The sequence below is a fragment of the Cucumis sativus genome, chromosome 6 (genome assembly GCF_000004075.3).
Source record: "Cucumis sativus cultivar 9930 chromosome 6, Cucumber_9930_V3, whole genome shotgun sequence".
In the NCBI taxonomy this organism is placed as follows: Eukaryota; Viridiplantae; Streptophyta; class Magnoliopsida; order Cucurbitales; family Cucurbitaceae; genus Cucumis; species Cucumis sativus.
Genome location: NC_026660.2, coordinates 773592 through 789631, shown reverse-complemented (window position 1 = coordinate 789631; position 16040 = coordinate 773592). Strand labels below are relative to the sequence as shown.

The 16040-nt window shown below is 30.1% G+C and overlaps 2 protein-coding genes across 2 annotated transcripts; one reads left to right on the top strand and one right to left on the bottom strand.

The window, feature by feature from the left end:
* Positions 1-287: 287 nt before the first annotated feature.
* On the top strand, positions 288-5947 carry LOC101220661 (lysine histidine transporter 1). The gene is made up of 7 exons (XM_011658081.2): positions 288-517; positions 3270-3814; positions 4419-4812; positions 4959-5064; positions 5157-5248; positions 5446-5514; positions 5614-5947. The coding sequence occupies exons 1-7, from the start codon at positions 461-463 to the stop codon at positions 5710-5712; spliced, it is 1362 nt and encodes a 453-aa protein (XP_011656383.1). The 5' UTR covers positions 288-460; the 3' UTR covers positions 5713-5947.
* Positions 5948-9633: 3686 nt separating this feature from the next.
* On the bottom strand, positions 9634-12869 carry LOC101219072 (hypothetical protein). Its single transcript, XM_004138440.3, has 2 exons — positions 10982-12869; positions 9634-10027 (listed from the first exon to the last, which is right to left on the bottom strand). Exon 1 carries the CDS (start codon positions 11965-11967, stop codon positions 11020-11022), a length of 948 nt encoding a protein of 315 aa, XP_004138488.1. The 5' UTR covers positions 11968-12869; the 3' UTR covers positions 9634-10027; positions 10982-11019.
* Between the last annotated feature and the right edge of the window lie 3171 nt (positions 12870-16040).

Sequence of the window (16040 nt, the reverse complement as noted above, 5' to 3'; positions counted from 1 at the left end):
AGAACATTTTTTTTTCAAAATTTTAAGAAATAGTTAATAAAAAAGGAAATCTAAATTTAAGAAAACAAATCGTTATCAAATGAAACACATTGGAAGTTGGCGTTTGTTTGGATTAGAAATTGGTAGACAATTTCGAGAGAGAAATGAACAGAAAGTTTCGCCGGCAAATTGAACAATATTTTAATAGGTCTCTTTATAATTAAATTGAAATCAAATATATACCCTATGATTAATCTGTTTTTAAATAATTAAGGTCTTTGGGGAAAAGAAAAAAAAGAAAGAAAAAGAAAGTCAAACAAAAAAAATATTGGCTATTGGTATTTAGATAGAAATGTAGAAGAGAATCATAAATCTGCATAAGAACCCTTTTCCTTTATATATATAACTCATAATAATTATTATTGTTATTCCATTCATCCATTGAATCTGAATTTGAGTTTGAGAAGTTAGAAGTGATCATATGGGAACTCAAGCACCTCAATTTGAAGCTGATCCTAAGAAGGATCCTAATTCTTTGGTATGTTATTATATTTCTCCTTTCACTCGTTACATCTTAATCACACTTAACACTTCATATATATTATATATTCTCCCTCTTCTTCCTCTTCTTCCTCTTCTTCTTCTTATATTTTAAGTTTCATTCTCCCTCTTCTTATATTCTTGCTTGGTTGTTTTCGAAAGCCATGACTTATGTTATAGAGCGTGTTTGAGAAAATTAAACTTATTGTTAACAACTTGGTTTTAGGGTTTATATTTTTGAAATTTAACCAAATTGTACATGTAAAAATAAAAGTTTTAAGAAATTCAAAAACTTTGTATGGTCTTTTAGGATTATTAGCAGCAAGAAAAAGATGTACAGAAATCATGTTTTGTAAACTTAAATGTTGGTTAAGAAAATGGGTTAAGACTTTTATTTGAATTATGCAGTAGAGTTAGCTTTTTAGAAGTGAAGAGACTTGTTTTTCTTTTGTTATTAAGAAAGCAAAAAAAGAAAAAAAAAGAGGATAAGTTGACTTAAGGTAGATGTGATTAATTTAACATGTGACTTAGAATAGAGAAAAAGTACATAGTTAAATTGTGATAATTATTATGAAAGATTTGAAAAGCTTCAAGTGTTGGATAATGTGAGCCTTACAGAATTTTTCTTTTTGGGTATTTCTTTCAAATAAACTTCAAATTTATATATAATTAATTTTACATAAAAACCAATTTTCATTTGTAGTTTCTGTTCTCTTTTTTGCTAAAAAGAAACTGAATCGGTTCGATAATTGTTCATTTTTTCCAATTGTTTTAAAATTAGAGTGAGTCATTTTTTCTTATCTTAGCAAATAGTTAAAATGATGTAGGAAACACTTAGTCTCAATAATATTAATACTCAATATAATTTGTTAACTAAAAATATCTTACAAAGATATTATATTAATGCGGAACGAAGGAATTAAATTTCTAACGTTTAAATCAAAAGTACAAACATTATATCTACTATACTTAATAAAAAAAACAAGAAAAGAGAGTCGAAGAGGTAGATGTGATTAATTTTGTAAACACTTCAATAATATATAAATTTAAAAGATAAAAATTAAACATCAATAAATATAGATGTTTACAATAATAAAAAAAAAATATATATATATAATTCAACTTGGAATATGAGAGTGTGAACTTCTAAATCAACGATGAAATATAATCAAATTAAGTCGTTTTCTACCTAGTTTTAGAGGATGCAATTAAAATAATTTCTCCATTGTTTATGGTATTATTATTCTTATTATGTAGTCAATTACCAAAATATTTGTTTATAATAATATTTAAGCATCCTTAAACCAATACGAATTTAAGAAAATCTTAAACACGTTTTTAAGATCAATTGGAGAGAAAGCATAAAAATGATATATTAATGAAATAATTTGGGAGTAATAAGGGGCGTAGGAGAAGGGCCACGTGTCTTCAACCTTCCTTGTCCCTTTTCTTAATATATTTACAATAATTAAAAAAAGAAGAGTTGATGCCGAAATAATATTATAAGTAAAGAAATAGTTGAAGTATTACATCAACGTTGAAATCGACGTTGTAGACTTTTTGTACATATCGACATGATATTTAATGACAATATATATTCTAATATATTATGCCACCTTTTTTTTATTTGTTCTTTATATAATGAAAAATTGTTCTAACATTTTCAAATATACTAAAATAAGTGATACAGAATTGTAGTTATTATTGTCTGACACAATCATATTTTTCTAATGTTTTTGCTATGTTTTAAAAAATTAACTTTGCATAATTGTATTTACAAGAAAATGTGTTTTATAATAAAATTTTAAATTTAATTTTATTCATTAAAGTTAGATTTACACTATAACCAACTGATTATACCTAAACATTTTTTATTGGGTTCATTTTTTAATAAAAGTGATTTCGTGAGCAATTATTTTAAAATTTTTAATGTAACCTAAAATGAAATTTTTGTTAATATGGATAGTACATTCATTTAAAACAAAAAACTTCTAAGCTTGATCCACAAAAATCTACTAAACATTTATTGAAGACTAAGACATGTATCTACTCTCATTCAATTAATCAAAATATAAGAAGTTTGAATCACTCAAACTCTATAGCTTGTTAAACTAAACTTTATAATAATAATAATAATTTGTGAAGTCATATTATAGAAGTTGAGTCCATAGACCAATCATGAAGTCATTCTAATTAAAGTCAACTATATTATCCATCCATGTTCTCATATAGTCTTGGTTTTTTTAAATTAAATAATAACAATAAAATAATTAAAAAATTTATATTAATTTATAATTTTATAAAAAGATTATGGATGGAATAGTTTAACTCTGGAAGAATTGTATCAATTTAATTAAACCTTAATAAAACTAATAAGTTTATAAATTTTATATCCTTCTTGGCATAAAACCTTTCAATTTAAACTTTAGATTCTAACTTTGTTTGAAGACCAACATATTTTAAATCATTTAGTTGTAAAATCAACATTTAAATTTTAAATCATTTAGTTGTAAAATCAACATTTAAAGAAATCTATACACATGCACTTAATATTGCACGAATGACTTTCAAAAGTAATGGTAAGGTAATAACCAAAATTAATTGATTTACAAAAATTTGTAAAAGTAATTTATAAATTATAGCTCAAATCAAAAGTTTGACTAAGTCAAACGAAATTTCAAAATAGTGAATAAATTGATATTTAAATGGAGAAAATTGGAGGGATAAATTGAAATTTTGATGACGAGCAGATGGATGAAGAGAAAATAAGGAAACAAAAGGAAATAGATGATTGGCTACCAATCACATCGTCAAGAAACGCAAAATGGTGGTACTCAGCTTTCCACAACGTGACAGCCATGGTGGGCGCTGGTGTCCTAAGTCTCCCCTCGGCCATGGCTTCATTAGGGTGGGGTCCTGGTGTGACTGTGCTAGTGATCTCATGGGTCGTGACTCTCTACACGCTTTGGCAAATGGTTGAGATGCACGAGATGGTTCCAGGGAAGCGGTTCGATAGGTATCATGAATTGGGCCAACACGCCTTTGGTGAGAAGCTTGGCCTTTACATTGTGGTGCCCCAACAGCTTGTGGTTGAGGTTGGGGTTAATATTGTGTATATGGTTACTGGTGGTCAGTCATTGAAGAAATTTTATGACACTGTTTGCCCTTCTTGCACTAAGATCAAACAGACATATTTCATTATGATCTTTGCTTCTGTTCATTTTGTGCTATCACATCTTCCCAATTTCAACTCCATTTCTGGTGTCTCTCTTGCTGCTGCTGTCATGTCCTTGAGGTACCATATACCTACTTCTTTCCATTCTATATAATATATATATACATGTTCTTTCAAATTATTTAGTTAGAAGTAGTTAAGAAGAATCGGAGTTAAGGGAGTGTGCGCATTCTACTCTTTGTTTGGTTCAAGAGTTGGTGAGTCCACATGATCACGCTGAATAATTTGAAAAAATTTAGATGCATCTTAGTCCTTTATAAATACAATATTAACTTCTTATATTATAAGTCCAAGAGTTGACTTATAACTTCGTAGCTTCCTAGAGTCCAAGTATATATAATTCTTTAGACCTCATAACTTCATAGAGTTTTATAACTTCTCTTCTTATTCCAAACATCTCACTTAGTAGAGTTGTGAAATTTGGAACTCATATTATTAGGAGTTAATAAAACATGAAATTGATGTGTATTATAATCGTGGATTGATCCACGAATTGTTGGAGCCAAACAAAGGATTGAAAACACTTTCTATTTCCAACTGTTTGAGACACACTGTCCATTAAAATATAGATCCGATAAAATATCTTTGCAGCTGCCTCCTATAGTCAATAGATACATATACAAAGTTTCTCTAAAATACAATTTATGGTGGTGGATGTGGGCAGTTACTCAACAATTGCATGGGCAGCATCAGTGCACAAGGGAATACAAGAAGACGTACAATATGGTTACAAAGCTCATTCCACACCAGGCACTGTCTTCAATTTCTTCACAGCCTTAGGGGACGTAGCTTTCGCATATGCAGGCCATAATGTGGTGCTTGAAATTCAAGCCACAATCCCTTCTACTCCGGACAAGCCCTCTAAAGGCCCCATGTGGAGAGGTGTCATTGTTGCCTACATCGTTGTTGCCCTTTGCTACTTCCCCGTTGCCATCATCGGCTACTGGATGTTTGGTAACTCCGTCAAAGACAATATTCTTCTCTCCCTCGAGAAGCCTGCCTGGCTCATTGCAATGGCTAACATGTTCGTCGTCATTCATGTCATTGGTAGTTACCAGGTATATCATACTTCTAGATTGCAAAAACTATTCAATTATGTCATATTCTTGGTTGTTTTAGATACTTTAAAAAAATTTAATCGGATTGTTCTCTTTTGGTTTCTATTTGATTTTGATGTAATTAATATGGTGTTTGTTATGTGTAGATCTATGCAATGCCTGTATTTGACATGATTGAGACAGTACTTGTCAAGAAATTGCATTTCAGACCTTCTTTTCTACTTCGTTTTGTGTCCCGTAATATATACGTCGGTAAGTAAAGAAATATTAGAGTATGTTTGATGATATAAAAATTGCATTTGAAAGTGTAAGATCAAATATCAATTGAGTCTTTTCTTTTTCAGGATTTACAATGTTCATTGGCATTACATTCCCCTTCTTCGGTGGATTGCTAGGGTTCTTTGGTGGCTTCGTCTTTGCTCCTACAACATACTTTGTAAGCTACAACTAATTTGATTTATTTGCATTTCTTTAATTAATTACATCATTTTAACACTACAACAATTAATGGCTTTTATGTCGGTTGAAAAGAGTAAAAACAAATGTATAATGTCGGTTCTTAAATATATACATAAAAAATTAACATATAATATTTCATTTACTTTAATTTTCTTCTACTATTCACATTTGCAGCTGCCTTGCGTGATGTGGCTCGCCATTTATAAACCAAAGAAATTTAGCTTATCTTGGTGGAGTAATTGGGTATGTCTTGAATTAATTACTTCAGTTTTCAACGAAACTAATTACTCTCACAGAGTATTATTCTTAACTAATTAGATTGAATGCTATGTTGTTTTACAGGTAGCAATAGTCCTAGGGGTTCTTTTGATGATCTTAGCACCCATTGGTGGGTTGAGAACAATCATTTTGCAAGCCAAAGATTACAAGTTTTACTCTTGAACAATTACCAAGAATTTAGCCACATGATTTTCTGTGTGTTTTGTGTTCTTGTCAATAATAATTATATGCTAAATTTGTTCTTTAAAACCTATATTAGTATGTGCCACATTGTCCAAACTCACCATGATTAAGCATGTATCTCTTTAGTTTATTTGGAAATTGATGCAAATTGGGTTTTTCTAATCGATTTTAAGTATGTTATTTTTGGAATTAGAGGAATTAGTTGTTGAGTGTTTCTTTTGGCATTTTAACTGTTTTTTCTACTATCGTTGTTAGCCAATCTTTGTTTACTGTTTTTCAGCAATCCTCGACCAATTACCAACGAGTGTTTTTCAACAACTATTCCTGGTCGACTTTGTAATGATTTAGCTTTTTAACTTAAGTTGAAGTCATTACTTAAATAAAAATAATATTTTAAAAATCAAAACCATGCATAATAATGGAGTCAACCTCGAGTGAAAAAGTGTTAAAAAAATTAAAAACAACCTAATCTCGAGGTTCCCTAATAAAATCATTAAAGAAAAGAAACGTTTAAATAAACTCATTACCATTTAACCCAAAGCTTCATAGCATTCAAAAATCATAGAAATAAGAATGAATAGCAAAAGCATCAATCATATATATCTAGTCTTAATGGCACGATCACAGGTTCTTCTTGTCACTCGTCGGCTTGCCTTTACCCGACCTACTACTAAAAACCCACTTGGTGAACTGTTAACTTCCTATTAAACAAACACCTTGTACGTATTATAACAGTCTAGTAATCCTAAAGAAGCACACACTCCATGGATCTTATCAACCTATTTCGATCAACAATCAACAATTCATTCCAAAAACCTAACATGTGTACTAGCCAAATAGCCAAAGTTAATAATTACGTTAGTCCAAAAACCTAATAGCCAAAACTAATAGTTACATTAGTCCAAAACATTCTAATTCAATCAAATTCAGTTCAGTCCAATCATAAAACATACCATGAAACCTTTATTCAATAACCTCGTTCAATTTACATAATCATCATGCTTCGCTATTTTACCAAAATGGTCCGCTCAATAGATATATTTGTTCTTACTTGAGTTGAAGTTCCCGTGGTTAAGCCCTTGCCTTAAACTTAGAGCTCAATTCCTTGGTCGCATTTGAAATCCCAAATTCATCCAATTTAAATAACAATTTTATCGATAAAATTATCAATTACAAACCAAATTTAGTTCTCCATTTTAACCATTGAAACTCCAAATTCCAATCTTGTTGGGAAAGATAAATTTCAAAAGTTCTTCAATCAACCTTTAAAACCAAAAATGGCTTCCCATGAACTTCATAGTAAATTTCTTAAAACCGTATTAAAACTCATAACCAAAATATCAAAACCACCAAAAACAAACAGAGAATAGCGACGACGAGCAGATCCAACAGTGGAGACGTGCGACTGGTGGTTGTTGATAGTAGAGATGGACAAGTGGCCGAAAAGAAATTCCAAGGAGGTACAGCAGCCCTCTTAAGAAAGAAATGAAAGCTCGTATATACTACAAGAAATCAGAGGAATTTTGACGCAGAAAAAGGCATCGGAAAAACTCACATCGACCTTGACCCACCAATGCCGATGCAACGTTGTTTGTATTGGCTTAGAAGATGTTCCTCGACGTGGCTTTGACAAACGTCGAAAAAAGGTGAACACAATTATTAAAACCATAACACTTCACCCCATTCTAGGACGCACCCCAAACATATCCTTAGTTTCCATGTATTCCACCATCTTGTTTGTCAAATTGCCTATAAATAGTGGCATTTTGTGGGTTTTGAAAGTGATATATAGATTGGTGAATTTTCAAAATATATGAAAATGAGATTTGAAGGAATTTTTTTAACAAAATTGCTTATTTTATTTATTATTCATTTATTTAGTTATTTTATATATTATATTATATAATTATTTAAATATTATATTTTTTTCGATCTTCGTGTTTCAGTTGTGCCTCGTTTTTATGAGTTTTGATGGGTATTTATACGCAAAATATGTATGTTAGAGATGCTCAACTAATTATATAGCCACTTTTCCAAAAAGTATATTTTCTTTCAAACTTTTGATAAAAATGGCGTTTAAAGGAATCTTTGGTTATATATATATTATAAAAAAATAAACTTTATTATAAAATGTTTGGTTATACTACATTATAAGTGATTCCTACTTAGATAATCAATAAAGTGATGCCTAAAAGATGATTGGATATCAATACACATTATTTAATTTTAATGTGATCTTTTGTTGTTACCTTGTTGATACCAAAATTTGGATGAGAAGATGCACACATTCATACTCACATGATTACAACAATGGCTAATTTTGTAATTTGAATAAAGACTTGACTTGTGTGGGATTCTTGTGAATACGTTTTCTTATGCTAAAGTAAAAAAGTATATATATGTATGTGTATGTTTATATGTATATATAACAACTATAAAGTTTGAGTATGAGATGAATTTACTAATTTTCTTGGAGTTTAATTATCATTTATTTATAATATTTGTTTACCTAATTCTCTTTGGTCAGAGGTTATTTAGGTGTTCCACAATGGAATGAGCTTATAATGTAATGTAATTCGAAACTCGTGTTTAAATTAAACGTTTTGCATCCGACATATATATATGTTAAAATTTTAAAAAAGTACGTAGAACAAAATATTAATAAAAAAAGTAAAACAAAAATCCTAAAAAGCATCCACTAAGTTATAAAAACTGCACCTACATGATCATATAACTTAAGCTAAACACTAACACCACAAATACAATATAATTTGTAATCTAGCTAACTCAACCCAACTCTAACCCTTCTAATACACAATTAGTTTCAACTCCATCCAAACACGAATAATTTTTATATATCCGTATGAATAATTGATGTCCATATAAAATTATTATTAATTCAACTCAGCCAAACTTTGGCATTGAAAACAAAAGTTTGATTGGAAGATATACAACAAGTAGTCATTAAAAAATATGGCCTGGTTCCAATTTCTAAAAAGGTTCCTAGGAGTACATTTCTTTATTAAATAAATTCTAAAAGCCTTTTTTGATTAATCAATAATGTTCCCAAGACAGTTCTTTCAAAAAGTGCTTTTTAAAATCCTACCTTAGAATGCAATTTAAAATCACTATCGCTGGAAAAGAAAATTCCTCGAGAATAATAATATTACTATACTCCATTATATTCATAATACAACAGAGTTAATATGCAATTTTTTGTTCTTTTTTTTCTGTAAGAACTCACAATTTCATCAAACATATATATTCAAAATGTTGCTATTCATTGAACAAAAAGTTTAATTTTATGTGTAATAAATTTGTAAGTTTTAAAATATTTAACATTCGTACATTTCCAAAATACTTAGGTAACAAATATTTATAAATATGAAATGCTAGCAAGAATATTCAAAAATAATTTCGAATATAGGAAGATGAATTAAAATATTTGCAAATATAGTAAAATCTCATTTTCTTTCGGTGATAGAAAGGTATTGTTAAACAGTAACATTTTGATATATTTGAAAATATTTTCAGTATTTTTTCATTTAAAACAATTATTACCGATAAAAAATGTGTATACAACCTTAAACTCGTGTGAAAATCTAATATGGTATAGACATCCATGAAGTTGGAGATTCAATAATTCTCATATTTCCATATCATGATCAGTTCTTAAATAATCACCAGACATGGAACACACGACTTCCAGAACTGACATTATTCTTCGATACCATCTTAAGTCGTCAATGGAGGAAAAAGACCTAAACGCTTAAATAGTTATAATATTGTATCTAACATTGTACTGTGAATAAGGTTGGAAGGAACCATCACAAAATGGATTAAAAACTTTCACAGTTAGCATTGAGAGTGAAAGTTTTTCAGTCTTACGTACAACTCTCCTTGTGGATCAAAATAGTCTCATCAATTTTCAAGTAAAAGAAAATTCTGAAAATAATAATACATTGTCCTATATACATATAGAAACAGGAAAATGTGGTTCATGTTGCTCCAAAGTTCACCATATTTATACATCTTACATTCTTTTTCTTTTATTTGTGAATTTATGTAGTGCAACTTGACCTATTAGATAGTATATAGAGTAGTAATAATTTATAAGTTATGTTTCATATTTCTGTTTGCATTGAGCGATCATTCCATCCAAGTGTATCTGCTTGGTTACTTGGTGACGACCCATAATGCACATGCACACTCTACTACACCGTACCCCCTCCTTTATTACATATTTAATCTTCTATTTTATTTACACTTCCATACTCCCAAACTCCCATCTTACCTGCAAAAAATCATTCATATATGAGGTGAGTTTCATATTCAACATCAACATCGTTTATATATAAACACAGCTAGATTAAGTCATGTATTGTGGATTGTAAAGTTATATATCTAAATCTTTACCCTACAGTTTTTTATATATGGATACTTGTACCGTTTGAATGATGTATCAAACTTTATGCATCTCTTTTATCATTTACACCAACATAGAATTAACATGTTTCACTAAAAAAGTAAGAATAATTTATAGTTGGTAATTATTATGATTGGATAATTGAGTTAAATGCATAAAAATATACAAAAGAAAAATAGTTTGTACACATCCAGTTAGATAGGTGATTAGTTACCACCATGAATGAATTGAGTTTTTTTTTTTAATAAACTCATGACTCTTCCATGATTGTACTATTGTTAGAAATAAAAATAATAATGATAACAACAGTATATCTTCATTTGTACTAGATATGAATGATATATTATTAAAGGTAAGAGGAGAAAAACGAATATATGAATGATTTGTTTCAAAATAAGGTTTTATGTGGAACCCCATTTGTATATTTATATATATTGTTGAATTAAGAAAGAATTAATTTATTGATTAAGAGGATTATATGAAGGGAGGTAAATAAATTTAGGCTCATGTTAAATATTAAAGGATATGGATATGTACCTACTACTGTAGTAGTGTGTTGTTTTAAAAAATTTGGGTACAGTATATAAAAAAGAAATATATATAAAAATAGTGGTAATAAAATTCTACTTTTAATTAACAGCTTTATTTAATTTGATGCTTTATTTAAAATGAATTAAATAATTGATTGATTGATAATGAAATTGTTTGGTGCAATGGTGCGAATGAATTAAAAAGAACATTAATGTGTCTCTATCATATATGTTAGAATGAAGGAGAGTTTTAGTTTGTGAAGTAAAAGAAAGAAGGAAATAAAAATGGAACCTGAAATTGAAATATGAAGTGATGGATGGATGGATGGATCAATCAAAATCTTCTTGAAGCAAAGGAGCTAAAGTGAGAGCAGCTTTGACGTCTAATTTCCATGCAAATCCTCCACCGTCCATTCTCCACGCATCGCACGGCACAACTCTCGAGTCCTTCTCCATTTCCGTACCTCTTTTGAACTGCAGCTTTATTTGGCACGTAAACACTCTCCTCATATTTGGTAATTTGGGTTTTGATATTAACCATACACTTACTTCTGCCGGTGACTCACAGTCGCAGTCGCAGTCGCACTCACCCTTACCTCCCTCCTCCTCCTCCTTCTTCTTCTTCTTACTCTTACTATCCTTATTATTCCTTTCCCTTTGCCACACCATCCTCTTAAATGCCTTGTTCAACCACTCTACTCTATTCATACCGTCCGATACAAACCCTGGACACGTGTCCATCTCTAAATTCTTTATCCTCTCCTCATCCGTACACCCTATCTCTCCCTCTCTCAGTTCTAGATCCATGCATGCGTCTCTCACGCATTCTACCGTCACCCACAATTCCACCCCTACTCCACCTTTTGGATCTGATACTAATCTCATCTCTTTCTCCATCATCCTTCTTCCCGTTTCTGTTTTATTCTCAGATCCACCACCGCCGCCGATGACCGGTAGTAGTTGTAGTGTCGTCACGGCGGTTTGATCGTGATCCATCAACTCTCCGTCCTCGGTTGTACTGTTGTTGTTTCGTGTAGTAGTTTTCTTTTTTCTGTTATATCTTCTAACCCTAACGTACTTCCTTTTCGTTCTTCCTTTGGAAATCGATGAGTTGTTGTTCTTACTGTCTAACGACGATGGAACAGATCCGCCGGGGAGTGGCTTGGGAGCAATCGGTCGGAATCTCATCATTATCGGATTCAAAATCGGCTTACAATTACTTCCACCAGTACAAGATCCGATCATCCGCCGCGTGGACGCTGCTTCACCACCATCCATAAGGAACAGAAGAAAACAAAACCGATTTCCAAAATCCTAATTAAGAAGAGGTAGCGTTTTCGTTTCCATTTTGGGAGAGAGGGGAGAGAGAGAAAGTGGTGAAGATGATCATAGAGATTAGAAAGATAGAAGAAAGAAACAGCAAAAGAAAAGCGCAAAAGGAAAAAAAAAGAAAAAAAGAAAGAAAAAAAGAAAGAAAGAAAGAAAGAAAGAAGAAAGAAGGACACGTGGCTCTAGGGCTAGGTAACGGAAACAGTGACGGGACGTTAATTGGTTGAATTATGTTTTATAGAGAGTGGGGCCGGAGAAGGAAAGATGCAAAATCTGGTAGTAATTGGATTCTGTTTTTGGGAGTGGGGACCAGAGTGGACCAATAAGAAGTGAGGGAGTGTCAAGCACTGCCGAAAGGTGGGGCACACGTGGCTGGTCTTGGGGGAAGCGTGAAGTGGGAAGGCTTCCTTTTTCTTAATTTTGTTTATTTTATTTTCTTTTTATGCGGTAGGTTCGAGAATGGTAACACGTGGTATTTTGTTATTAGAGAGGTGAAACTAAAGTTATAACCGATTGCGTTACTCCACGCGATTGATGGAGCGTGTGGGATACTTGATGGAGATGAGATATTTGTGGAGGGAGGCGCGTGAGATGAAGTGTGGGTGGAGAGGGGGATTCAGAGATGAGGACGCGTGGAGGGTGGGATTGAAGGGAGGATCTAAAGGAAAGATTTAGGAAGAGATGAGAGGTTGGAGAAAAATTGAGAGATGGGATTGGTCCTTCACACACACCCATGTGCTTATTGGTGATGCTATGATACCGAAACCTTACTAATCCTTTTCTTTTCTTTTTTTTCTTTTTCGGGAATACAAAGCTTCCTAATCAAACTTTCCACTTTATTCCTTACCAATTTTTTTTCAAACTTTCTTCCCTTCCTAATCATAATTGTAAATTTTATTTACTGCACCTAATTCTATACCTAATTTACCCATTACATTATTTTTCTACTCACAAGTTTCTTTAAGTTTGTTTTTACTGGCAACTCCTATATTTACTTTTCAAAATTTATTATCAAATATAAAACAAATAGATTTAACTTATTTATAAATATAACAAACCTCATTCATTAGTAATAACAGCAATGAAAAATACAAAATACAAAAAAACCAAACCAAACTAATCTAATCTAATGGTTTGATTTTAGTATCAAATTCTTCTTCTTACTTTGTATTTGGAAAAGACTCAAACACGTGTAATCACCTAACTTTTCTCAACTAAATTGTGATTGCTACTTAATTAAAAATGATATTTGGAAAACTAAAACAATCCAAAATCTACTCATTTTCATTAAATAATAATAAAATAAAACTATGAAAGAGATATTTTGTTTGAGGCCTATAAACTTGAAAATAAAATGTTCATAAATTTAAAATAAAAACATCCATGACACTGGAATCATAAAAAAAACATAAAAGCAACCAAAGTATAGACAATACAGTCTTCATATGGTAAATTACATGTCCTTCTAATTCAACAACTTCAATCAACAAATCTTTCTTAACTTCATTGTCTACTAGCATACAAACGTCTCTTAAACGGGAGACCATCCTTAAATAATAATATAGAGAAATCATCAACTTGTCATGCTTCTGCTAGGTGACGCTTCTTACTCAAATAAGGATCGTATGCTAGGTCACAATAATTCCCAACCTTAAGGTCAGTTACACTGTCAATTGGGTCACCTGTGAGGTAACTTCTCCCACTCTAATTGAAATCTTCACTCGTTCAAAGTCTTGCTACTACTGAGTCTATTTGATAATAAAAGCTACTGATGAGTTACTTTTCTGCTAAAAGCATCAGCTACTACATTAGACTTACTTGGATGGTACAAGATCTCGCAGTCATAGTCTTTCAACAACTCGAATCATCTACGTTATCTCATGTTCAACTCCTTCTAGGTGAATAAGTACTTTGAACTCTTATAATCTATAAAGTTTTGTATTTTCTCTCCATACAAATAGTGCATCCAAATCTGCTAAGCCTAGAAAGCTATGAACCTCACTAACTGTAAGGTCGAGGTGGATTGGTAACAACTTTAATCTTTGTTGGGTCTACAAAAACTTCATCTCTAGACACCAGTTGACCAATGTCTACTCATGTATATTATTGATAGAATCTGAAAAAAAATGCTATATGTTAATACATGAGTAATTGTAAGGGATAGCAATTTGAGAAATAATAATTAAGGATATAACAACATTTAAAAATAATTGCAAATATAGCAAAACTATCGTTGATAGACTTGTATTGTTGATAGACTCATTATGGTCTATAAGTAATAGACCAATATTTACAACATGGTCTATCGGTAATAGACTTCTATCGTTGATAGAATTTGACAAATTTTGCTATATTTGCAATTTTTTTTTAAATGTATATGTTGCTATATACTTAATTATTTTGAATCTAATTGCTAAATTTGTAACTATCCGTATAAATATTTTGTCAAATTTGCTATTTTTTACAATTTCCCTTTAAAATGTGTATTATGTATTATTTAAATAATTTTTTTATAAATAGCTTGGAATATAATGAAGGTGAAGATGTTGAATTTATCTTTGTCATTCTTTTATAGGGGTATGATCTAAAATTTGAATTCAAATCGTTATTAAGCATATGTAAATAAATCGTTAATTAATTGATTTAAATCCTAAAAATCTGAAAATTATGTAGAAAAATTACACTCACATTTTGAGGGGATGTTTTTGCAATCTTCCCACCAAAAAAAACATATTTAGTTAAGATTTAGCAATTTCCAAATAGACTGTATTTGTAAATTTGTCATATTCTACCTCATTTTTCGAACTATTCAAATACACCATATCCGTAAGAAATGAATTAGTTTGGTTTAGTTGTTGATTGCTCCCAAGTCTATCGTAATTAATTTAAGAAAATAGAATTTGAAGTTTCTTTTATCAATTAAATAGAATGGTTGTTGATGGCATTAACAATCAAACCAAGCCTATGCACAATACAAATAAAATCTATTATTTAGTGAATAACAATGGATAAAAACTCCAAATTTGATATATAATTTCCTATTTTCCCTTCATTTATCTTTCCATGTTTAGACAAATTGCAAAAAATCATCTTAAAATTAGACATACAACTCTTTGATTTTATACAATTATATAAGTTCAAAGATTCAATTTGACCAAATTTAAAAGTCCCAAATATTTATGTTTTTAGATGATATAGGCGGTACACTAGTGCAATGCAAGCTAAACTAGAAACGAATGATAAACCTAATTATATACCTAAATAAATCTTTCTTTATTTTTTGATTTGAAAGAAAAAATGTGTTAAATTAATACTAAAATATTACATGTTGAACATGTGTTGATATACAATAATGATCATATACCTAATTTACTACCTAAATAAAACTTTCTTTCTTTTTATCTTTCAAATAAAAATGTGTTAAATTAATACTAAAATACATGTGTTGGTATACAATAATGATATACCTAATTTACTACCTAAAATTCTAAATGAACATTCATACATCAAAACAATATAATACACATTTGGTAATTTACTATTTAAAAACATGCAGTTAATATGAACTTAAATTAATGTTCATATATAATGTTATACTCAAAATGCATATCATGTAAGCAAAATAATCATAAATTAATTTTACTTTCAGACATGGATATGATATTTGCTTTCCATAGATCGCAAGATATTTTTTATATTTTACTCCGGATTTTTTTAATTAAAAATTCTAGAAATCTAGAAATATTGTATATGATCAAATATTAATTAAGATCGTGTTCATTTTTTTTAATTAAAGCTTATTCTCTCTTCAACATTTTACCATTTTCATCCTTCTTCACTAAAAGAGTTGGATTTATAATACTTTATTTAGCATTCAAAGTATAGTAATCTATTTTTTAAAAAAATATATCTAAACAACTATTAACATTATTTACTCGTCAAAATAACTTTATCTTAAATTTTCTTCTTTCATTTGTACAAAATTTTCTTAATTGTAGCCTTCGTTCATGCAACATATTTTA